Source organism: Anthonomus grandis, chromosome 7 (genome assembly GCF_022605725.1).
Source record: "Anthonomus grandis grandis chromosome 7, icAntGran1.3, whole genome shotgun sequence".
NCBI lineage: Eukaryota > Metazoa > Arthropoda > Insecta > Coleoptera > Curculionidae > Anthonomus > Anthonomus grandis.
Genome location: NC_065552.1, coordinates 12484853 through 12511718, shown reverse-complemented (window position 1 = coordinate 12511718; position 26866 = coordinate 12484853). Strand labels below are relative to the sequence as shown.

At 33.0% G+C, this 26866-nt stretch overlaps 1 protein-coding gene and 1 long non-coding RNA gene across 4 annotated transcripts in view; one reads left to right on the top strand and one right to left on the bottom strand.

The window, feature by feature from the left end:
• Window positions 1–1114: 1114 nt before the first annotated feature.
• On the bottom strand, window positions 1115–4562 carry LOC126738124 (uncharacterized). Its single transcript, XR_007661225.1, has 3 exons — window positions 3928–4562; window positions 3376–3613; window positions 1115–2917 (listed from the first exon to the last, which is right to left on the bottom strand). It is a non-coding gene; the product is annotated as an uncharacterized LOC126738124 (long non-coding RNA).
• Window positions 4563–4869: 307 nt separating this feature from the next.
• LOC126738119 (YLP motif-containing protein 1-like) overlaps window positions 4870–26866 on the top strand; it is a 50682-nt gene continuing 28685 nt past the window's right edge. The window contains exons 1-4 of one of the 3 annotated variants that reach the window (XM_050443285.1): window positions 4870–5298; window positions 12414–12683; window positions 17329–18229; window positions 20895–21476. In XM_050443285.1, coding sequence (XP_050299242.1) covers window positions 12414–12683; window positions 17329–18229; window positions 20895–21476 — 1753 coding nt within the window. In that variant the 5' untranslated portion in view covers window positions 4870–5298. The remainder of the gene's footprint in view (window positions 5299–12413; window positions 12684–17328; window positions 18230–20894; window positions 21477–26866) is intronic. The other 2 variants (XM_050443284.1, XM_050443286.1) reach the window with 2 other exon arrangements.

The following is a 26866-nucleotide window of genomic DNA, read 5'->3' as shown; positions in this document are numbered from 1 at the left end:
CTGTTGCATTGCCAATGGTTTTTGGTTTTAGCCTTGAGGGGAAAATTCAAAAATTGGCTATTGTTAGCTGAGGTTATGTTTTACGTTACCTTTCGTTAAAATTTAGTTTTGCTTGTATGCAATTATTTATCAAATTCCTGAAATAATAACCGCCATGTTTTCTACTTACGGGATAGGAACTAGAGCCGCACGACCTTCCATAGCTCGTGCGGAACTGGGTACACGCAGGGCAAAAAGTGCTTCCTTGGTGCCCCAATGGACTACAGAAACCTGCACTAATTACACCAATGATTTGTAAATTTTGCCCCGGTTCCGCACTTGTACTACATTTTTTCCCCAATAGATTTCGCTATAAATGTAACTTCCTATTTTGTTTTTGTAGACATAACCTCCCAAAAATTTTGTTTTGTTTCCCTGCCATTTTCACAACTGAAATTTGTCAGAGTAACCAACATCGAAAGGACATAATCACGTAAAATGGCGACCACCTGGTACTGGTCATTAACTTTTCATTGAATTGGCAGTCTAGGTATATTTATTAAGTGCGTGATGTTTATATTTTTACATTTTTTAAAGCAAACTATAAAAAATGCTAGAAAGGTTGCCACTGTTTTGATGTTTAAGAAACGAAATACCTAACAAAAACGACTAGGTTCCATTGTAAGGGTCTCAGTTTTCGTTGCAACCAGTTTGTAGCTTTTATAGTCGGTACCTATAAACAAGCAAAATTAAAAAAAAATTGTTCTAAGTTTGTACGTTAACCTTCTACTATTCTCACTCGACCATCAAAATAAACTTACCATATTAAAATATCGACAAAAAAAACAAAAGAAAAAACGAGCAACAACGAAATATGTACAAAAACTAAACCGCAAAAAATACAAAATTGGGTTAGGATTTAGGAATCATAGGAAGAATATATTTGACCGAGATTCCACCTTAAAATCCCGGTTGCGTATTTACATTGTCTACTACGATACGACTTACATAACGAAAACGGCGCGTCAAAACACGGTAGAGATTGCTTATACTAATTTTTCCTTTCTGCCTTACAAAGTCCATCACTTTACGATGCGACGCCGCGCAGCATGCACAATACAGATACGCTCATAGGTATTATAAAGAAATAGGATTAAATTTTATTTATAATTTTTTACAACAGGAACATAAAATATAAGCATAAAACATGAAAGTAGGTAAATAAAAAAAAATACATTATTTAATGAGACTTGGCATTTGGAGTATTTTTGTTAATATTTGACATCAGGTTTCGTTTCTTTTTAGAGTGAATTGGATTTGCCTCGGATTTAGCAGGTCTATCAGATTGCAGCCTTTTGCAACCAGAAGTTAGGCCTGGCCGTATTTTTCTCCTGGCTTTGGAAGTCGGTTGTACCCCAATTTGTCGACCACGCTGACCTAAGACACTTCTTTTGCCTGCCAATTGATAAATGAATGATTGCACTTGTGTGGCAGTAGTTAAATTTTTAAAAATGGTGTTAACTTTACGTATTTCATTAGTAAGCTCGAGGTTGGGATTTTTTAATGCTATTTCTGTAATATTTAGAAGATTCGTTTTTAAATTAAGAACTTCTTCTGCATGTCGTTCTTCCATCAATTTGTTGGATGAATTTACTTGCTCGGATTCGACCATATTTGTTTCTAAATTCATCATTGGTAAATTATGAAATTTATTTTTAATTGGATCAGATTCAATCGGAGTTAATGCATCCATGTCATCATAGAACGTCTCAGAAATTTCACTCCCTAATGCTAGTTTTGCCGACGCTACCCTGTCTGTGTAGCTCAATAGAGGCGAAGTATCAATTAGTACCGAAAACTGTTCCTGAACTGCGCAAAGATGTTTGCAAAACCGTCCTCCTACGTCAAAATGACAATCACATAATGCTACATCTGTATAAACTATATAAAAGAGTTGCTTATCTTTACCTGAACAGACATGAAAAGTTCGATCATCTACTTTATAAACGTTTAGATTTTTAGTTTTTCTGGAAAAATCTAAATATGGAAATTTTGATCAATTTCGCCTTGAGTCGGCAAACTCTAGTAAATGCCTCTTGTGATACGTTTCAAAAACGGTGAAGATGAAATCTACCATTGCACATGCATTAAATGCTTTACACCTCTGAAGAACAATATCTTTGAATACCCGTATAGAGGCTTCTACAAAGTTATTTGTATTATTACCTCTCGTAAAAACATCTTTTCTAAAGCATAGATACCATTCTGTCTTTCGCTTCCATAGTGAAGAAATATGATTCAAAAGGAGGGAATATTTCTTGCATCGATTATCAGACAGCATGTTGTCGCGCTGCGATTCAGCTTCTTCAATACAAGAGGAATAAATTACAGACTGGAACATTTTCATAATTTCCTTTCTATGTTCTTTGGCAATTCCATTCTCAGATGCCCAAAGCCATCTCCAAAATGCTTGGGTAAAGTGAAATGAACAGAGAAGTAAATGAGATTGTGGAAAAATTGCACCTAATGCATTGCGTTCACTGCTACTATCGTCCGTCATAAATAGCAATGGGTAACCTGAGCCTCCAAACCCAGTAGAACCAAGATGGTCTTTTAAAGTTTTAAAAGCTAGCGTATAGTTGCTTTTAGTTTGTGCTGTGTGCAATATACATGCCAATGGAATTGCGCCTATTTTCAAGGCAGCATACATAAAAGTAACACAAGTGTTCGTCTGGTCACATGAACCACTTGAATCAACAAAAACCTTTCTTTTGAAAATTCATGTGAATACGCCCGCTTCATTATCGGAGTAATAATCATAAATATAAGTGGATTATCTTTTACTATTATTTCTCCTCCACTAGCTTCAAGTAGGTTTTTCTTTTTCTTAATTACTTCATATAAGCTTTCCTCAACACGAGTTCCAAAATTTACAGTTCTAAAATAAATTAAATAAAACTATTTAGTTGATAACATAACGAATATTTGACAAATCGATATATTGTTATTTTTCTAACAAGTTTGGGAAGCGAGGTGGAAAGTCAAACTAGTAAAAAGTAAGATACAAATTATTAGTGCGATACCTAAGGAAGTTTAACTACACTTATGGGATAATGGCCTAGTAGCTAGATCCAACTGCGGTACCTCATAGATAAGTCATATATTTTAAATGTATCAGTCTAATTTAGCAAAACATTTTAATAAAATGCCCTATTTAAATTATTAAATATAAATCAGAACACTTTAACGCTACAACTTCTTGCGAATTAAAAGTTTGATCGTTGATTGAAAAGGGAATCGCCTCTTCAATCAACGGTTTGATTTTTAAATCTGAATACCACGATAAAGTAATTTTCAAATAATTTTAGCGATCGTGAAAAAATGTAATGTGCTTACCTCCATTTGTCGTATAAATATCTGATTTGCCGATCGCTTGGATTTATTTTATAGCGTTAGCCAATGTTTCTTGAAACCTTAAATTTTGCATTAGGGACAATTCGTAAAATGCTTTAGCTGCTTTTGGACTCATTCCTTCATCAAAATATTTTTAAAACGCTTTTTCAACGTCTTCTGTGATTCGTAAATAGCTATATGCTTCAGCCACATTCATTCGATGACTGTGTTCAAATGTGACCTAGAATAGAAAACGCAACTAATTTTCATATAGCGAGCAACTCTAAGTTGATTCCATTATGCAATAAAAAATAAAGCTTAAATGAAAAAAATGCGTTTCATTTTAAAATATTTTAGTACCACTAACATATTTTAAACAAAACAAATTATTTTTGACTACATCATACTCCTTTAATAGAAGTGCCCTAATATAAACCATACAACCATTCAAACTGCTCAAATAGTTTTCGTTTTTTGGTTTGTGATACACAGCCCATTTAAAATGTTAGGATTGTGAAAAACTTCTCATAAATATGACTATTAAATTAAACTTACCGTGATAATGGTATTTAACTCTTCTTTCAACAAACTATCTCGTCTTATGCTATTTCTAGTAGTTTTTTAAATTTTTACATTGATTTTGGCCTCACAGTTTTTATTACGTTGTCTTGTATCGTTTCGTTTTCGTTTAACTACTTTCCCAAGGGAACTATGCTGGCATACATACACTTTTCGTTTATATTAAACGCTAAACGTTCGGATATGAATATCGAACAATCCAGTTAGTTGACGTATATTCTCCAAAATCTTCTACGATCTTGTCACAAAATGTTTGTGCCTGTCCGTTTTTATAATTATAGTCGACACGTATTGTACACGTATATTTAAAATCTTCAGCAAATTCAAATTGAATTAACTTAGCATTAAATCGGGCACAATATTCTGAAAGTAAATTTTTGGTTTCTTCCATATTAATTAACGTAAGATTCAAATGCAAACGCAATTCAAACACCCTCTCGTTGGATATGGCGGCTTCCAACTGTTCTAACGTAACCTTAACGATGATATGGTGTCATAGCGCGATAGATTTAGCCCCTTACAGCGGTGGCGGCGTCGTAATGCGATAGAGTTTGTAAGGTAGAACAAGAAAATTATTAAAAGGAATCTCTACCGTGTTTCAATGCGCGGTTTCTGTGTATGTCGTTGTGTCGCTGTGTTGTCGGGAGTATTTTATTTCCCCTTATTATATTGTTTTATGGGGAGTATGTCGTATCGTAGTAGACATCGTAGTATTGTAGTAATGTAAATACGCATCCCGGTTAATCTGATGCCTCGTTGGTCGCAACCAGCTGATTTCACCGGTTAATTTTAAAACGTGGGGTTTTTTGTACCTGGTTAATTCTGAAACGCCTCGGTTCAACCCGGTGTATCTACCGGTGAATTCTGAAAAGCGCCCATTCTGGTAATTTGACGATGCCGATCTAGTATTCTAAACATTTTTAAAGTTGGTAATACTGGGCTGGTCTGGTTATATACGAGTGCGTGTGTCCTGCGAGTTGCTGGATCGATCATCGTTTCTGTCTTTTCCGATATTCGGATTTCTTGTTTACAATATTCAGTTTTTAATTATTATTGACAAATGCATGTTTTATTGTCATAATTCCTAAATACCTAAGCTTTCCGTTACATAAAAGTGGGATTTTCGTGCTTTTTCCCACCTCAGAGTCCAGAGCATTTGATCAACAGCAAAGAAGTTCAGACTACTAAACTGCATTTAGTGACCCTCCTTTTGGAGTGGAGCTCCCAAAGAGGTAATCTGCTTTGGTTTTACCTAACAATTTTTGTACTATAGTGAAATCAATTTAGTCTCATACTGCCCTGTATGAACTAAAAAATACCTGGATTGTGTATGTGAGCACTGAAGCTGTAAGTACCTAATATAAATAGACTTCATATGGGCCCATTGTTATAAATAAATATTTATTCTTTTATGTTTTATAAGTCATAGATATTTTAAAGGAAACAACCGTTCTTCTAAAGAGGCACCTACTATGAAAAATTAGGTTTTTAGCTTTATGTTTACGAAGTTGTATCTGAAGTAATAATGGTTTCAGAATAAATATATAAATTACAACTTGACATACAAATACTTAAGATATCTCAGTTTGATTTAAAATTGGATATCTCTGCTAATAATATGAGGAGCATACCTGGTATACTCTTTGTATGCTGGCAATTTAGAACAATTTAAAATATTATACCTTCATTATTTTATTTAAAGAAAAATTTTTGAATTTGTTAAAAATACACAAAAACATCTATCATCCTGTCCAATAAAAGGGATAGAAATAATTTTTCTCACAAATTTTTGTATTGCTGCATTTCTGTAAAAGATACTGGCATATCATTAGAAATTTTTCAATGCAATATTTTTTTCAATATCTTAATACTACATATTTTATATGTTTTTAACATTTACCTAACATAACATAGGTACACACAAACGGTAAACAAACAGAAGAAATATGAGGAGGTTTATAAATTATTTTAATATAAAAGTTTTTACATGTATTGTTCGAAACAACCACTTTCTTGTCTAATGATTTACAGTCTTGATAAGGTCCAAAAAGAAATTTCTCAGGACTTGTGCCTGGCAATTAATTGTACGAGATGAGTCTTTATTGGAACTTAAGGCTAAAGCTGGATTTCTAGCTATTAAATTATATAATAAGCTTCCTACCGACTATGTGGATTTAGATTTTGAACGTTTTAAGATTAAAATAAATCAAATTCTAGTCTCTAATGCCTTCTATTCAACTGAAGAGTTTTTAAACTTCACATTCTATCTGTGATATATTGCATTTTATTTAAGACATATTGAAAAAAGAAAGAAAATGTGCTATATTAGGTAAGACAACAAAATCTTGTGTACAAGCATCCTAAAAACTAAAAAATTCCAAATTCACTTTAAATTTCAAACAAACATAACATCTAAAACACTTTACCATAAAATTTACACACATTACCAAAATAAATTAATCATAACAAAACAGATTGAGAAAAAAAAAAGCATCTTTTTGATAAATTTGATTAAAAAATAAGTAAAGCTGTCAATAAAACAGAATTCAGAGGAAGTAAATTAAATTATTTAATAGGAAACAAAACTAAAACACTAAAATGATGTCAGAGCACAGGTTAAAAGGTATCATTAAAAATTGTCAAGGTTATAATATGCCCTGGATAATAAAAGTGATTTTAATTCCTTTTTGAATTTATTAACCTCTAATACATAGAGAAACATGATTGTAAATTTTTTTGCTAAGGTATATAAGTGAGTTCGTGGTGAGGGAGGATGTAGGGATTGGTAAGGGAAAATCGTTAACCTGGCGAGTCATATGACCAGTGTTAGAGGGAGGTTTAGGACATTTATGAATAAGAGCAGCTGTTTCTAAGATAAAAAGAGAAAAAAGAGTTAGGATTTTTTGAGAAATAAAGAGAGGTTTACAAGAATCTCTTAACCCAGCGGAACATAGGTATCTAACTGTTTTTTTTTTAATCACAAAAATTATGTTTAATAATCCCTTGTTGCTTAAACCCCAAAAAGGCAAGCCATAATGAAGATGGGACTCAATAAGAGAAAAGTACACTGAATGTGCAACTACCCCTCCCAGCTCATGCCCCACCATTCTTACTGCAAAGCATCCAGAGGATAATTTTGATGCAAGATTTAGGATATGATCATCGAAGCGAAGGTGACCATCAGTGGTAATACCAAGGAACTTACAGCTTTCTTTGTTTTGCAAGGGGGAGTTTTCACTAAACATAAGGCCCTGAACGTCACACTTAAATCCCATAATAAAGGTTTTGCCCACATTAAATACAAGCCTGTTTGCAGCACACCACTCCCATAAAATCTTAAGATCCTTAAAAACCTGGGCTCTAATGTTATCAGAATCTCTATGATTCCATAAAATGGTGGTATCATCAGAAAACTGAACCACTTTGCCCTGCAGTTTTAATGAACCCAAATCATTTACATAGAGCAAAAATAATAGTGGTCCTAACACTGAACCCTGAGGTACTCCAGTTTTAAGGGATCTGGAATCGGATAAACATCCAGATACTGTACCTCTTTGGGTACGATTGGACAGATAGGATTCCAGCCATTGCAATGCCACACCTCTAAAGCCATAATTGTCATTGTGTATTATTTATAGTATGTATATCAATCATTATGTTTCGGTTTTAATGAGTTTTATGCAGTGTTTTAGGAAAAATGTTATTATCAATTTTTATAAACAGTCACCTTATTTTTTAACTTCGTAATTCTTGACTTGTGTAAATACTATTTTGTATATTGGCATTAATAAATTGATTGATTGATTGAACTAGGTGTGATATGATGTTTTTTCACGAGTTGATTAATAATGCTATTGATTGCCCTGAATTGTTATTGCGGATAAACTTTAGGTGCAATACCAGAGTTTTTAGAGAGACATCCTTTTTCTGGTTGAATGTCACCATACAAACTATGGTAAATTTTCTCCAATTAATCGACTCTACATGCTGGGAAATAGATTTAATCAGCCTTTTGACTTATTGGATTTAAAGCCTTCAAAACTTAAAAGGTGTCTGAGTGCGTTTACTTGTTGAGTACTATGTGTTAAGTATCAAATAAATTTGATTACTTTTACTTTTCTTATTTTGATTATTTTAACGGTATGTTCCTAGTTGTTTTATATGTATATATATTTTTTTACTCAACTGGGAAAAACTATATATTGTTGTATTCATTTTTTTTTGGCCGAGGTTAGATTATGCTTAAATTTTTCTGGATGTTTTATCTTATTTGTATATCTTGGGCTGCTACATATTAATATACATTTTGATAGATATATTGTTGATTTATAGAAAATTTGGATATTTAATGGATTAAGTTCATTATATATCTTATTAATATATTTGTTTATGGCAGAATAATTATATACATTTAGGATTAGGATATAATTTATTTTGTAATTTTGTGAGAATGGGAACATCCCATAAATAAATAAATAATGAAAGTACATATGTACGGGAATATAGAGTACGGCATATCAACATTTTCTTCATTGGTAAACATTTCAAATATTAGCAAATTTATTTAAATAACAAATAATAATTGCTCTTAACATGATGTCATGTATTATGCCAATTGAAAAATAATTGAAGAACGCGTCAAAATGCAGCCTATTCAAAACATCAAAGCCTTTGATGCTATTTTTATTAATTAAATGCGTTTATTTATGTGACTTGGTTTTTTTCTTCTTATGGACTTATTTATGAACCGATTTAAAAAATAATCATATCAAATTATTGGGAAAAAAACAGCATTTCAGAAGTGCCAAAATTAATGGTTTGGACATTTTAAATAGGGGTTCAAAAGATTTAAGTCACAAAATGCAATGAAAACTATTTTTATGTGATTGATGAAAATTAACATTTTCAATGCATTCATGGCATTTTTCCTATGAGCATAAAACAAGTAGCAAATAGAGTACCTATCATTGTTTTCAGAATATTATTTTCTATCAAAGTACATAATATTGTATAAAGTGTCCCATTTAAAATAAGAAAGTTAGTGTCACTTCCTGTTAAACCGGAAGTGATGGAAAACAATAGAATATGTCAACAGATGCTCTTATAACTATTCTACCGATATACCAAATTTCATTTATTTATCTTGAAAAGTAAAAAAGGTATTAAGTGTTCCCTTTTTTCTGTGTCACCCGCTATATTAGTAAAAGAAAAAACTTTATATGTATATAACATTTTGTCAAAGAAGCATAGAATACATATAAATCAAATTAACATTTCCCTCAAGTAGCAAAATAAAATAAAAGTTGACCTAAAGTTAAAGTTTTACATTTAAGGTACCCAAAATAAAATATAATAAAATCACCTTGGCTACACTAAAATTATAACATACCTAAAATTTATATGGTGCAGGCACTTATATATTAGGTCCAGTCTATATCTAAGTGATGCACTACTACATGTAAACAAATCTAAACTATCAGGAACATGTATTGAATGAAGACATAATTCTATTTTCAACAGCATGTTTTCTTATGTCCATCCTACCTGCATTTGAAGAAAATGTACTGGTTTGTCTCCTGGTATGCACAGGGGTTTGAAAGTTTAGTAATGATAGCTTCATATAGTCATTACTTTGTGACCAAACATCAAAGCTAACCTATTGTGCCAAACTTTGAGACTATATTTAAAAATATAAATAAAAATATAGATTTTTAAAAATGACAATTTGTGAAATCCATGCAAGATCTAAGAATAAATCTTGATATTTTAAATAATATATCTTAAACTACTAAAAATAAAACTCGAGTTTTCAAACTATACCTACAATTAAATGCAACTAAATAACAAAATTGGTTAATCATTTCTTAAATAAATTTACAGACAAACCAAAAACCTCAATGTGCATGCATAAACAAACCAACAAAGACTAAAGTTTGAAAGACTGAGCTTTGTCAAATATAAAATTAAATGTCCATGTCCCCTATCTAAATTGACATGTTTTTTGAGGATATTATTAAGGGTGGTTCATTTTAAAATGCAAGCACTGTGTATGTATAATAGATATGTATGTTTACCTATCCCTCTTTGCTAATTCTAATTAAATCTGTCATTTCATAATATTTAGAAATGTGATAGTTTTAACTCATTGTATAGATTTCTCTTACATATTAATATAGGCTTGATTTGTTTTGAATATGTGCCAGAAAAGTCTTTGTCTCCCTAAGGAGTAAGTTATTTTGACATCATTCCTGCATCCTAATATTATTATTGTATATAGAACACTTACATATATATGGGTTTTTCTTCTTTCAAGAGTATTATTGTGTTATATCATAGAGAGTTTTTTTTCTTACTATTAACTGTTTAGTATTAGTAATACTAAGCATGATAAACAATGTTGATTATAAATAAAATTGATAGCTGTTATATGTTATACATCTCCTTATAAAACTGCAATTTATTATCTAACTATTAAACAGTTATGAAATTCTTATTAAATGAATAAAATTCATTATTATTATTATTACCTTTTTAACTAATCCAAGATTTTGAAACTGAGAAGTTTACCTCATGCTAGAGCCTTAGGAAATAAATGAGGCTCATGATGCAGATGACACCTATCCAACTAACAGCAATACAGTTATTATGACATAAAAAAATAATTTTAAAAATATTGTCTCCAAATTAATAAAAATAATTTTGTGTTTTTGAATAGTAAATTTATTTATTAGACTGTAACTTTCTTGAAACATCCTTAGAATTTATTGGCAATAAAGAATATTTGTATTTGTATATGAATTTAAAAGTCTTGTCAACAACTAACATGTTATTATCATATTGACCCATGGAAGGTTCTGCAAAATTCATTGCATTTCCGAAGAGAATTCTAGAATATTTAAAATAAATAAAGGTTTCAACAAAGTTTTAAAAATTGACTATGAAACAAAAAGCAGATTTCAGAATATGATTGTATATGAGATTCACAAATATTGAATCAATAAAATTGTTTGTTTGTAGAAATTTAAAAAAATAAATTTTAGACTATTATGAGCCACAACAATATTTTCAACAAAAGACTTTAACTTTTGGAAGACAAGTTGGCTATTAGTAGGCTGCTTTGTCATAAGATTAATTAGGTGCAATCTAAATGTATCAGTGCTACTTTGCTATGGATTCAAAACAGATATGTGTTTTTTTGGGAGCAGTTCATAACAGTTATTGATTTAGGCCATGTTTGCCTTGCGAGAGTCACAAGTGAGCATTAATCGCTTTATTAGCAGCCAAATATTGACTCTCACATCTATTTATGTACTTGGATTATTTTCATGTTTAAAAAATGTCTGTCATTGCTATTAATTTTATTATATATGTATTTGTTTATCATAGTTTTATATTTAATTATGTATTATATGTCAGTTAGTATTCTTTTGTCTATCATGTTTTATATTGTATAATAAAGACTTTCATTGTGACCATTAGTTCTTTGGAAGTTCTTTGGCACCTGCTTTACTATTTCTAGAGGGCTTCCTCAATTTAACCAAGGCTGACAGCACAGTCAATTGCATCATATACATAAAGCAAATATCAATTACAACTTTCCCTGCCTTAAATATAACCACTCTTAAAAATTAATTCTACACTTTCTCAATCTCATCGACATAACACTTACCTATACAAAAGGAGTCAATATTCAAACAATTGGTATCAAGGCCGATACTGCAATATCAGTAGAAAATCTGTGAACAAACCCAAGTACTTTCATAGCTCTAGATGCAATTTGCAAATTGAACAAAAAGAAATGAAATAGTACATGATACTGAGGCACTCCAAATAAGACTTCATTAGTTGATTAAATCTCTAAAAGCTCATGAAAGTTTTTTGCTGACAAGTTAATCAAGCATTTTATGCATTTCTGATTGATTTGAAGAATACTAAAAAACAAATGTTGATTGAAATTATCAAGACCATATTTTAAAAACCATAAACACAAAATGCCGCCATTATGGAATCAGATCCAGAGGATAACCTTCCACTGGCTGAGCTGATAAGCTTAAAAAATGGTTTAATGTTAGAAATTTTGAAGATTTGACATATATGCATGTACTTAAACCCATTTGTAGATGAGTCATAAAAATACATAATATTTGTAAGTATTATAATGCAGCCCTTTTAATTACGGGATAACACTATATAGATATACATATGAATTAAAGCAATTTATACTTATAGTATTTGGATCTAATATAAATTATGTTAACCAACTAATCCCTTCACATTTTGTTTCTTTATATTAAGCCTATTCTGTAATTAGTCATAGTAACATACTATTTCAAGAAACAAAATGTGAAGGGAATTATCTATCCACAAAAATATCAGACTTTATGAAGGCAAAATAATATTTTATTTGAACATTAAATAAATTTGAACATTCAAAAAATTATAAGATCATGAATACTTCCTAGATGTCTTGGCCAGCAACAAATCCCTGGCCACAAGGCACCCAACTTACTGGGATTGTCGCCTCTCCGGCCATCCATTCAGCCGTGTTACCGAATGTTGTTAATCCTACTCCTGGAGTTTTGCCACCACAGGCCGCAGTAGCTCCTGCTGCTATGCCTGCAGGCATGCAATATTCTCCAGAACAATGGGCACAGATGCAGCAACAGAATTGGCAACAATGGGCGCAATGGCAGCAACAGTACCAGCAGTGGCATCAGCAATATGGAGCAGAGGTAAGATAAGAATTTTTTAACCATAAATATTTAGGTAAAGTAAAAGTATATGTATAAAAAAAAAGTTTTGATGTTTCTTTACACTACACAGTTTTTGTATTATGTCCTTGTGTTTTAGTAGTTCAGGGTTGACTGGAGAAGAGTTATATGTAAACCTTAATGTAATTGTTCATTTTAATTGGTTAGGGAAGTGTTTAGACAGCTATGTTACCATAATAATATGTACCAATATTCTCTAAGAGAAAGGTTAAAAATGGCAAAAGGCAATGAAATTGCTTACTTTTTTGCTGAATATTTTGCATTTCACATCTAGAGCCATATTCTTTGCTTCACTATACCACTTTATCTAGTGGGGTTGCCAATCTGACAGAATCTTATATACTGCTTTCATCAATTTTTGTTCAACCATTCAACCTGAATTCTAATGAGATGCCAAGCCATGATTTGACCTACCTATTTCTTTGGCTTTTAGTTTTTCAGGAATTGTCTCCTGATTTAATATGAGGTATAATATTATCAGCCCATTAATATATATAAACCTTTTTTTCATAAGTGTTTGTGAGTATTGTCTTTGAGTTTAAAAGACTTTTTGGACAATTTTCAAGGCATTTAATAGGGCATTTAATAGTCAATCATCAAATTCTGATTAAAAGATTGCATAATTTGGCTATTCACTGGTTAATATAAAAATATGAATCAGACCTTGTTTCGCTGCTGTTCAACATTGATATTGTATCCTGCTTTACTTTTTTTTATAGTTGCTGAAAAACTATTTCCAAGTTAAGGATGATGCATCAAACTACAAGCAGATTTAGACAATCTAAGTCAGTGGTATTTAATCAAAATAGAAATCCCATTACTCATATCAGACCTGGATTAGAGCCAGGTGTTTTATTAATGATTAAGTTTAAGTTATTAAATAAACCACCTTGCACCAGGAATCTTGAAAAGTGAATTGTTTTCATATTACAGGGTGTTTTATAATTCCTATTGAAGATGGTTTTTTGTTAGTTGAAAAAAACGTCATAACTTTTTTTCTGGTTACTTGTTTTATTTAGAAGGTTACTTGTCTTTTTAAAAGATACTCTTGTCTTATTTAGAAAGTTAGAAGCCTCCAGTTTCAAGAAATCTTTGTTTGTTTGTTTGTTTTGTTTGGTATTTTCAGTTTTTTTTCTTAGCTAATAAGTTAATTGTTTTAATTTTTCTCAATCATTTACACATTATTTACAATTTTGAAATAAAATTTTAAACAAAGGAAACAGTTTTTGATCTTAAAAATTAAGTATTTGTAATAGTCTTATGTTTACACCTGATGATTTGTAACATACCTTTTAATTTTATTAAACGTGATCAAAAATACCTTATGAGTGTAGGTTGCAAAACATTTGTCTCTGATTATTTCAAAAACGGGGGCTCCTATCGAAATAAGACAAGAGCACCTTTTTTATGTAAAAATATCGGTTCTTTTTAATTTTACTATCCAATTATACATTTTAGCATAAAATGTTGTAAAATCAGTTAGTAACAATAACAGTAGTATACGATAAAAATTTTGAAAAATAATGACCAGGCGTTTCGACAATATTAATAAAAAACCATCTTCAATAGGAATTATAAAACACCCTGTAACATTAAAACGATTTACTTTTCAAGATTCCTGTATATAAAGTTTTTGTCTTATTTTTAGACAAAGATGCAGCTGGTAAAATATTCCGATGTAATTTTGGGACACCCTGTATTACCAACATTAAATTGTTACATACATATTTATATTTTGCAAACATTTTTAGGTTTACTATTGTAATTATATTAGGTACCTAGAAAACCTAATTTCGGTATTTACCATAATAACCATAATACTAAGAATTTAACAATAAAAACTAACTGGATAAATATTAAAATAAAATATAGTGTCCACCATTTGCTCAAACTTATAACAAAACTTAATTAGCTTGATAAATGAATTAAAAAAAAAAGAAATTTTATTACTTTGAATCAAGAAAAAGGGTTCTGAATAATGTTAAAAACTTTTCAAAACTATGAGCTATAAAAGTGATACATTCTTATTAAAAGCTTTTCTGTTCCTTGTCATCCTTACTGTTAGCGTCAATATGGTGTATATTTTTACACTAAGGTAGTAAAACGACGTTAGGCTGGTACTCCTATAGGGAATCTGTAAGTTTCCTTCAACAATTAACCTAGTATAGAAAGAATAACTAACATGTACACCTATTCCAGGGTTTTTATATTATCTCCTTATTTGTTTTCTCAGAGATTTTTATGGCCAATAAATTACTAAAAATGTTTAACATTATTGCAATTCCATACGTTCAGGTTGATAGAAGTTTTCACTATTTAAGGTTCGAATAGATTCCCTATTTTTATTTGATTTGGTAGTGCTCATAAATAGTTACGTATTATTTAGAACACAAGATCAAGAAAAACAAAATTCAGATAAATATTAGAACAGTAGTGTCTCTGTGGATCTCACAAACTTCCCAAAATTCGTGAAGTTTTAAGAAGTTTGAAGTTACAAGTTTAGTGTTTTTTGTATAAAAAGATGAGTTAAGGTTAAATGTTTGGGTGGATGGTACTTATCCAACGGCAACACAATCCTTTCTTTAGTGAAGTATATCTCAAGGCCTTATTAATTTTGAACACCAGATCTAGCTGAGAGTAGGCATCATTAACAATGTTACTGACTTGATATACGAATGAAGCACATACTCCTCAGAACCGCCAAAGTTTCAAGCTTATTTGGGGCAGCCGCAGCTATTGGTGAGACTGTTGAACAAATTTTATCCTTTGTCCAGGTGCAGTGAGGCGGGTTAAAGTAAGCATATTTCACAATGAGGTAGTTCCTCAGAGTGTCATTAAATTTGGAGTGCGCATAGCACCTGAGGAAGGAGGAGGAAAATGTGCTGTTCCTAAAATGCACTGTTTTGCCTTAGAACCAAGACAAACAGTTGTTCATCATGAGGATCTGAGGTTATTTGCTTAATTTCGAGATTCATATGTACTGCAATGCCTCTCCTAGAATGTGAACTGGTATTGGGAGACTGTCCTTAAAATTTTGTAGTCATACAGATGCAGTTCACTCTCAGACAAATTTGATGTAAGCCAAGTCTCATTGAGTACAATTATGCTGTAGTGAGAATATGAGGGATTAACAAAAAGGTTAAGCAGTTTGGTACAGAGTCCACTCACATTTTGGGAGTAGGCCTGGCGTAGGTTTCTTGTAAGTTTTTCTTTCTTCTATAAGTTTTTTGACACTATTTTGGGAGCTCCATTGGTGAGATCCTTGTCACCTCCTCTCAGCCTGTACTTTATCTCAGTTTTGAGTTTGTTAAGATTTTTGCGTTGCTGAGTGGTCAGGTCAGTATCTATAAAAACTGTAGAGTTCTTTCTCGGGTGAACTTAGTCTGATTCTCAGAGAACGCCATTTTGGTTTTTCCTGCCAATTGTGGTAACATTGTTAATTTCCAAAGTGCTCTTGGTTAGTTAGCAATATTTGTACTTCATATAGAATTTGAAGGAATTGTGTTTAGAGATGATATTTCATATTAACATCTGCCAAGGCAGGGTCGAATCGAGTCGTAATCGTTTAAACTGTTTTACTAAGTCAGAAACTGAAGGTTCAGCGACCTCAGCTTCAAGTAGTCTCTCGCTATCAAATACTTGGAGAACGTCCATCTTTGGAGCACACAGTATGCAAATCTATGGTATTGTTCTCTTAGAGAGTATAAGAGTTACATGTTTCAGTTGATAGATTCTACACAATACGTATTTACGGAGGTCACAGGCCTATTTGAGCAGTGATACTAACGCCATGTATATTATCAAGCTCCCTTTTTAGCTAGTTGAAAGTAATATTGGGGTTTCTAAAGGCCAGTAAACCTATCAGGTGTAGGTTCTGTTTTTTCTTTTCGGACCAGTATGTCTTTTTCTCTCATCACCAATCATGTTAAAGAATTAAACTATTTATTTAATATCAACAAGAATAACTTAATATTATGAATGTGGTAAGATATGTTAAAAGGAATGTTCCACAGATAATAAACACACAACTGGAAAACAAATTTTTTCCTCAAAAATAAGACAGATTTTTTACTCTTCCTTGTCATTTTGATGTGTATATTTAATCGAATTTTGCAAGTGATATTTAGGAAATGTGGAAAGAAGTAATCTACATATGAATGGCTTCAATATATACATAGTTTACAATGGGACCATTTCTTCTGATTTTGCAAAAACTGCCCTATCTAAAATATTACGTAAAGAAAAACAAATTCAGCCAACTATGATATCTTTTGCCGTTCGAATGTTTTAAGACTTAATTTTCTTACTTTCAAGATTTTTTATTGGAAATAAAAATTTATATTTGCAATTTTAAGTCTTATACAGAATACTATATTTTACCTAAGTGTGGGTAATATGGCCATGAATATCATTCAATTTCTCTGTTTGTAATACGTTTGTTAGTCAGAACAATGCATATTTCACACAGCATAGCCATTAATGTTTTTGCTCGGCATTTGAGCACACAAAATGTATGTTGATTTATTCTATGTTTTATCATAATGTAAAATACACTCTTGTTTTTTATTTCTGTCGAATTTTCATTAAAACCTGTTTCGATTTTCAGTATCAAAAGTCCATGAGCGCACTACAAACTCCAACACCAAACACGTCCGTTCCGCCACCGCCTCCAAGCGAAAATAAACCACCACCTCCGCCACCACCAGAAGAGACCCAAGCCCAACAATATTCCAGACCTCCACCCATGGGTTACACAACGGCTCCACCTCCCACACTTCCTAACCATTATGGTCAAGGAGGTGGCGACTGGCAAACGTCCGTTCCTGCAAAGAGACCTTCTTACGATAATGACCAATATGGCGCAAATAAAAGGCAAATGTTGGATAATCGTGGCGGGAACAATTCTTGGCAATCTCAACCCCCTCCACAGTCACAACCACCGATAAATGTACCCCCTCCAGCACAGAAAACCGCCAATTTAGAAGAGCTATCGGAAGCAGAAAAGAAATTTGATAAAGAGTTCGCAGCTTGGGAGGCACAGTTTAATAAGTGGAAGGAGCAAAACGCCAACCATCCGGACAAAAGCCAGTATATCGAGTACGAGAAGAAGTGGGAATCTTGGAGGAATTCTTTGCTAGAGAGACGGGAGCAGATGAGAAAAAAAAGAATTGCTCTACAGGCAACTCTTAACCCATCAAATCCACCACCTTCTAATGTAAGCCATAATGCTCCCAGACCGCAACAAACTAGTTTTCCTCAAAGTGATATTCCGAAAGCAAACATTTCCATGCAGCCTCCTATTGCCGCTCAGACAGAGAAGTTTTCAGAGAATTTATTTACCAAACCTCCACCTACTCAGAATAATGAACCTTTAAGTTTTAAACCGCCCGTTAACGCCTATTCTTCGGCCCCCGAGACTGAAGAAAACGATGCCGGCGGTGATGGTTTTCTAAAGTCCTCTTCACCCACTCCTGGTGGAATTCCTGGATTGGATTTAGTTAAAGATGGTAAGTGATTTTGTCATATTTTTTTTTAATGGTCAGACAAAGACTGAAATATGTTTTCTTTATAAATTATGAATCAATAATTAGTAACACAGGTACAAAGAGTCAATTCACTTAATTATAACTTAGATGCTCTTAAATTTGATTTTTAAGGCTATTAAGGGGCAACTTAAAAATAATGATTTGTTTATCAATGGACAAAACCCTGTTTCTGTACACAGTTACATAGAAATACAAGTTACTGGCTCATTCATGCCATAGTTCGTTCTAGTGAAAGGAACATAAAATATTTGATGACTATTTCATTTATTATTAACAACTCTGGACAATCAATTGGAGAGTTTATTACCCTACGTAAAAAGCTAAGTCACTAAGCACATATCTGGATTCCAGAGTTTCCAAATTGAAACCTCGTCTAATATCAATATAATATAACAATATAACTATTCTCTCCTCTAGTATTAGAGATACATTGATTAGCAACAGTTCTTAGAGACTTATTCTGATCTGGCACAACTTGTTTTATATCAAAATTTTATGAAGGCTACCATACCACACTTGCACCATATACAAAAATAGGCCTAACTCAATTGCAGAAAAGCATGCGAAGAGTATTAATAGAAAAATCCACTGAGGAATTCTGTAGATAACTGAGAGTTCTCATGGCCTTTGATCTTATATTATCAATATGACTAGAAAATTTTAACTTGCTGCCCAAGCAGATACCCAAATTCTGAATTTCATATTATTGTGAGAGGAATGATATTCATTTTATACTGATATTTAGTTGGAGATTTTTGTTTGGAGAAGGTAACTTTATAACATTTATTAACATTAAGGTCAATTTTATTAACTTTACACCAATTGCAAAATATATCAATGCAACTTTGGACTGCCCAGCTTTGATAAGTAATTTTATATTATCTTCAAATTTAAGTAACTTGTATCATGGTATACAACAAGGTCCTTAAAAATATACCACAATAGGTCCATAATATGAGTCCTGAGGAACTCCTGAAGGAACTTCAATGTTCTCAGTGGCCGCAATCTCACTCATTAATCTTCACTGTCTGGAATCTCCCCTCTATCATATTTCCTATAAAACTCAGAAGTCAATCATTGATTTGCAGTACCGAATTTATGAATCGTTAGCTATGGTTAACTCGGTCTGTACTGATTTATCTATGGCATGTCAGTCTGCAGTCCATTCTTAAGATTCTCTGTACTAAACTGAATATATAGAGCAGTTGATCTTCCTTTCATAAATCCAAGTTATTCTAGATTCACTATATTCCTAAAAATTGAAGAAAGGCTGTGACCTATAAAGCAGTCCAGTAATTTATGATGCTCCTATAGTTTGTCAAATCTTCCTTTGACCTAGAATTATAATATTGGTTTTAGAAATTAATTTTCCCCAAACTTCTTCCTTCTCGCCAAAAAACAGATCTTAAAAAGGCTCTGAATAAGAGTTGTTAATATACAAAATATATTTATATAGGACCAAAATCATTTTGGATTGAATATATATATATATATTACTGGATAGATATTTGGCCCATCCAGGAATTCTCTCTTTAGGTGCCAATTTCCAAATTTCCTTAAATAATATAAAGCTCACATTCAGTGAATTGCTGAAAACCTGGGTCTCATAATTGATTCCGACCCAAGATTTGCTTCCCATGTAAATAAGATGGTCCGAGCTTGGTACTGCATACTGAAAAATATCTTCTTAGCAAAGATATTAGATGAACATAGAATTCAGTTATGTGATGCCATGTTGGAGCCACTCTAATTGTATTCTGAGATAGTTACGGGATCAGATGTTCGTATCAGCCAAACTTGCTCTAAATTTGTTTATTGAATACCTAAACACAGAACTAGTTTGTTCCAAAGATCGTTTTTCTTTAATTCGATTGAATTTTTTACTGACATTCCTCTGTCAATTCGAAGTTTACCTCTAATGCTGCATCCTTTAGCGAACGGATCAATATAAATTCCTTCAAATATTCTTTTTGTGCTTTAGCTTTGCTTCCCAATTAATGCTAGCCAAAAACTAATTTAGAGTCTAAAAAATATTCTTCATGCTCATAGGATATTAAACGTGCTGAATCTTCTGCTAAAGCGCCCTCTTTGGGCATTAAACCCATTGGGCATTTGGTAAATTGTCAACAATAATAATTCATTTTTATAAATAATACAACAATATCCTATCTCTTTTCGATACATTTGTATTATTCTTGGCCAATAACTACTACTATTTATATAATTATTTTCACTCAGGAGGAGAGATAAAAACCTACCTTTATTTCAATAATTTAATAAGTAATAGTTAAGATGCCTGGAAAGTTAACATGAAATGACGCCTCAGTGGAGTTGAAACAGATATTTAATATAACTAATCCAGAATATCAAAAAAGAATCAAATTCTCAAAAAAGAAACAATCCTAGAATTGATGCTTATGGAACACCAAAAAAAAATTTGATTAACCAAATAAATACTATACTTCATATGATAGTCATTAAAAAATTATAAATATTATTTGAAGAAATTTATTCTATTATTTATATTCCTATTATTCTGATTTTTATATACAGTTTTTACTTTTATATTGTTTGAATCATTAAAACGAAAGGATATTAGTATGAAAGATAATTATGTTGTCTATAGGAGATGGTGATGAAAACCATGACGATAATCCTAAAGAATGCACAGTAATCGAGGATAATCAACCAAATCCAAACCAAGCTCCATCTAAAGGCCCCGATCTGGACGCGATCTCAAAAGGAATAAATTCAATTTTAGGCGACCCGAAACTGCTCAACATGCTTTCGATGGTGTCGCAAACCCAAACCGCTGGTGCTGCAACGCCTGTAAATATTCAAGCCAACATGTTACATGTACCCCCAGGGCCACCTCCTTCTATACAAAACAAAACCCAACCTAATCTTCCCAGTCTACTGAATATGTCAGTGGGGCGACCTAATCTTCAGGAAATGCCACCTAAACGACAAAGCTTTGAACGACCTGATATCGATGAATATTCACAGCATTCGTATAAGCCCGGTCAAGTAGAGGCTGTGAATAATTTTGACGACCAGACGCGAATGAGCTTTAGTAATGGGCCGAATGAACTAGATGTAGGCTATGGAAATAATATGCGTATGGACCGTAACGATTCTTTTAGGAGGTTTCCGGATAATAGAAATGGAGGATTTGGAGGGAATGATTGGAGGAGTAATAGTTTTGGAGGTAAGTCTAGAGGGTTAATATATATATTTTTCATTTACTTCTCACAAACTTTATTGTAGTAGCTCTGTCAACGATAATCTTTTTTTTTTCATCTGGAATAATCCGCACGTATTGGAATTTTTTTTTCTGTGGTATAATTTACCTACTATATTAATTACCAGTACTAATATTTTTTATAACAAGAACCTCTCAACATCAAAACCAATTTAAAAAAAAAATGTGAATTCAATAAATATCATTACAGGATCAATTTTCAGACTTATTGGCAGCTGTTCAGCTGTAAAAACAAACAAAAAAATAATAACAATAATTATCTAAACTTTTTAAAATGATTTTTCATTTATATTTTTAAAATAAAAATAGTAGGAATTAGGGTTTTATCAGTAGGCGTTGATATTGAATTAGGTATAGGCTTTATCAAATTGATAGAGATGGTCAGGGAGGCGGTGTTGGGCTTTACTTGAAAGAGTCTTTTAACTTCGAAGTTATAATTCACGAATGTAAAAAATGTATAGAGCATATTTTCATGCAAATTTCTCTGTCTCATCAGACATTTTTAGGGGTGGGTAATATTTATCGACCCCCATAGGATAATGCAGAGCAATTTTTAAAATATACGGAAGATATTTTATTAGATCTCTATTTCTCGAACGATAGAATTTTGCGCTTTGGAAATTTTAATATCAATATGAACAATCAATCCAGTCAGTTAAGTGCTACACTTATTAATGTAACCTAAATAAATCAATTAATAAACCTAAATCAATGCAAACAGCTCTTCTATAATTGACCTGATTTTTTATAATCATGAAAGCGTTACAGAGGTAGGAATTAGAGACCCAAATGTATCTGACCACTTTTTAATTTATTGCAATTTACATTTTGATAAATTGGATAAACTGCCCTCCAACAATTGTAGCTACCGTGATATTAAAAATATTGATAGTGACGGTTTTTAATATGACTTAAGGCACATTAACTGGAATATTCTATTTAACTTATTTATTTTAGCAAAATATTAACGATAAAATTAATTTCTTCACCTCAAATATTCTTCAGCTTTTTGATCGTCACGCACCAGTAAGAAATGTAAATGGTAAAAGAAAGCCTTACGCACCTTGGATAACTGATAATATTCATCTTTTAAAACTTCACAATAAAGCCCTAACAAGATTTCGACAAACTAAAAATCCTGTTCACTGGATATATTACAAATAACTACACTAAAATACTCCACTACAGTTATAAGAGCAAAAAAAAGGCTTATTAAAACTTTAAACTAAGATATCAAAGAACAATGGAATATCATGAGGAAGATCAGATTTTGTAAATAAAAAGTTCTTTCATTCCTGAAAACCTTAGACAACCATATAAACTTTCACTTACACAAAACGGAATCTCCTTTAACACTGATGTTGTACTTCTAAATTATTATCGATGTAATAGGTTAACAGAGAATTCATTTAATTTTGCTCCGGTATCACATATCAATATTAGGAATATTTTGAGTAAGCTCAGATCTAATGCAAATGGTCGCGATAATTTACTTATACCGCATATTACCAATATAATTAATACTTGTATACTAACTGGGTAATTTTCCACCCTGTGGAAACAAGCTATAATTCTGCCGTTACCTATAGTAAAAAATCCTAAGAATTATAGCGATCTTCGCTCAATATCAATTTTGCCAGTTTTGTCTAAAGTTCTTAAAAAGTGTCTGGAGTCGCAGATCAATTTATTCTTGGCAAATAATTGTGTAATTCCTATGAAACAATCTGATTTTTGCTCCAATTATAGCCGTGTGACTGCATTTTGTGATGTACCCAATGAAATTTTCAGATCTTTGGACGAAAGCACTTCAAAGGTGTTGCTTATGTTGGTTTACAGCAAGGCTTTCGACACACTTAATCATGAGATCTTGTGGTCAATTCTTGGTTTTGTAGGATTTTCTACTAAGGCAGTGGATTTCATGAAAAGCTTTGTCACTGATAGGAAACAGAGGGTTTGTTTGGATGGAAAATATTCAGAGGATGGGAGTCCTTCATCCGGAGTACCACAGGGAAGTATTTTGGGTCCCCTTTTTTATTCTATTTATACGTGTCAACTTTTTACGTGTTTAAAATATTCAGAACATCATATTTACGCTGAAGACACCCAGATATTTTTTCCTTTGATCCTTATAATCCTGAATATGCCAACCATTGTTTAAATGAAGACTTAAAAATTGCTGTATGACCAATCAAAATAAGGCATTGTTTGCAGCTAAATTCAAAGAAGTCTGTCGCCACGTTATTTAGTAAATACTCTTTGAGACAAAACCTTCATAATCGCATTCATTTGCACATCAATAATGAACCTATTTCATTTCAAAACATGAGTAGGAATCTTGGTGTATGGACATGGATATTGGCTTGAAATTTTCTCACCATTTAACAAAAAAGGTTACTCAATGCTTAAATCCCTTTATCCCCAAAGATATGTGCTGAATATAGAAACAAGAAAGATGCTCTGCGATTCCCTGATTCTTTCACATCTGAATTTCTGTAATACTACTTATGGTCCTTGTCTTGGTCATAGGGACAAGACGCGTGTGCAAAAACTTCAAAATGATTGTGTAAGATACATATTTGGAATACGAAGACCACATGGGGTATCCCAGGAATTGAATGACTTGCACTGGCTGAAAGGAAAAAGTTAAATTACACTGTGTTGCTATAAAATCTTAAAAAATAAATGTCCTCCCTACCTAATAGACAAGTGCTGGGCTGTTACTAGCGGAGTCAATATAAGACATCGCAATCCTCTGGAGATCCCACGGCATCGCAAAGAAATTTTTAAACGCAGCTTTTTCTATAACATCGCGACTTGTGTGAATAAACATATACCGGACCTCTCGCCATCTATAAATGCTTTTTAAAATATTACAAGGAAAAGGCTTCTAACTGCTTTGTCTTTTTTTTTTTTTTTTTTTTTTTTTTTTGGGTCGGTGGAGAAATTCTTTATGAACACTGGTTACGCGGCGCCGCCCCCAGTAGTGTGGGACTCAGTGTCGAGTCTGTTTCGTCCTATACCCACTAAAACTCCACCGCTGGGTGGTGCCTTGTGGCTCCCTACACTGCGGTCTGCTAAGAAGCAGTCCTATTGTGTCCCATATGTTTAGTCCCACAGGTTCAATTCTGTAGCTTCAAGGAAGTCCAGGATTGTGCCCAGTGGTAGATTTCTTATACCCTCTGGTGCGGGTTTCTCTTCCCCCAGGAATGTTGCCCTGGTTTGATTAAATGCTTCACAGAAGCACAGTATGTGAAGAGTTGTTTCGTCCTCCTCATTGCACCCCCTACATAGCGAGGTAACTGATTTCCCTAGCGTATGCAGGTGTTTCCTGCTGGGTGCATGGCCTGTTAGTAGCCCTGCGACCCTTCGCAGTTGTTGTCTGGAGAGGCGCAGTATGTTCTCACCCTTCTTGAAGGGTGGGCTGCCTATAAGTTGTTTGGATTGTTCCATCTTTGGCAGCTGCTCCCAGCAGAATTTGTTCTGGTTTGTTAGCTGTTGCTGGCTCCCTGGGTTGCAAGTTGGATAGCCCTTCTTGCAGCCTTATTGTTGCTCATATTCTCTGCTAGGATTATCTCTGGCCTATTTTGCGCTTCGGCGAGGTTCCTGAGATCCTCCCAGCAGCTTTGCACAGTCCTTGACTTAGTCTCGAACTGTTGTAGTGCAAGTGTTGCAGCCTGGTCTCCTGTGAAAATTGCGAAGGTTTTGCCTCTTGGCAGCCCTTCTCTCATCAGTTGGACACAGGTTTGAATTCCTATTATGCTTGCCTGTAAATTTGTTGTTTCGAGGCCCAGGTTTAGCATAAGTTGTCTGCCCTGTTGTTCGTCCTCCACCATGCCCACAGCTACCCCGATCTTGGATCGTTTGGTTGCCGTGTGCCATACTGAGTAACCTCTTTGCCTGAGCCTGTTCGCTTCTGCGTCCAGTGGTCCCCTTTTTTCTTTGATGATAAAAGGTTTGTCTAGGTATGTGACCTTGGTTCTGTCTGTTCTTAGGGCCAGGCGCCCAAGGTCCTGTATCTTGTCAAATAAGGCATTGTGCCAATAACACCTCTACAAAAGGACAAAGCGCTCCAAAAAATTTTGCTCGTGACGTCACGCGTTTGGGCCATGCACTTCGGGTTGATTTTCGGGTGAATTCAGTTGATGACGCTTCCGTTGTTCGTCCACGGAAGGCTGCCTGCAACGCTGCCAGACTTTGCAGATTCCCGTGAACGTTAGGATGATCTATTACTATCTTAAAATAATTAAATCTATATCTTTAACTGCTCTTACTTTACAAGAATTTAGTTAAAAAAAGAGTGCATCCTTATTTCTCTTTTTATAATTTAAACTTCCATTTTTTCAAATTTTATCATTTATCTAATACCTTGCTACTCGCCAATAGGAGTTCTTTCTATATAAATCGGACGACGGCGCATCTATTAGTTGTACCACCTGATGAAACGAGAGGTTAGGTTGTTTATATTTATGTTCTGTGGTTGCCGGTATTTCTGACGAGATCCGCAGTAAACATTAGCTAATTTTTTGTGTTTTTATCTAAAATCGGAACTGTTTATTTCCGCGAAACGTGTATGTTATATTTAAGTAAACTCTTCGCGTACTTTTAAATCGCAAAATCGTATTTTCGGACTAGAAAAATCCTCGGAGAAACCGGTTTTCCGGCGCACCGGCCGAGCGACGCCGCGGTTTTATTTGTTTATATCAGATTTTAATACTTTAGTTCGTGTTTAATTTAATGTTTTTCTCCTATCCCTCCCTCGGCTTGTAGTTAATACCAGAGTTTAAATATGCCTCAAAAGTTCTGTGTTCCGGGTTGTAACGGAAACTATAAAAACGGACCTAAAGTGCATGTCTTCGGTTTTCTTAAGGATATAAATCTAAAGCGAAAATGGGTAAAAGCCATACACAGAGATGACTTTGAGCCCACAAACAACACCAAAGTATGTAAAGCTCATTTTCCTGAAGGTAGTATAATAAAGAGTACTCAAGTTCAAGATTCCAACACAGGTAAAATTTGTACAAAATAATTACTAAAACCACGGCTAAAAGAAGACTGTACACCATCTATTTTTTTAAATTGCCCTAGTTATTTTTCAAAAACTATAAAAATACGGCCAAGTAAAGATGAAAGGTTTAAAAATATTGACGAGTTGAATTTAGCAAAAGCCCTTGAATTAAGCAAAATTGACTTTGGCGAGCATGAGAAACAAAGTAATTTTGACAGTTTTGAAGAGTTTATTGAAAAATTTTCTGCTTTTAAACTACCGAAAGATTGGTTTACTGCTCACAGTGAGTCTCAAGACAGCAAAAAGCTAATAATTTTTAAAATTGAATACA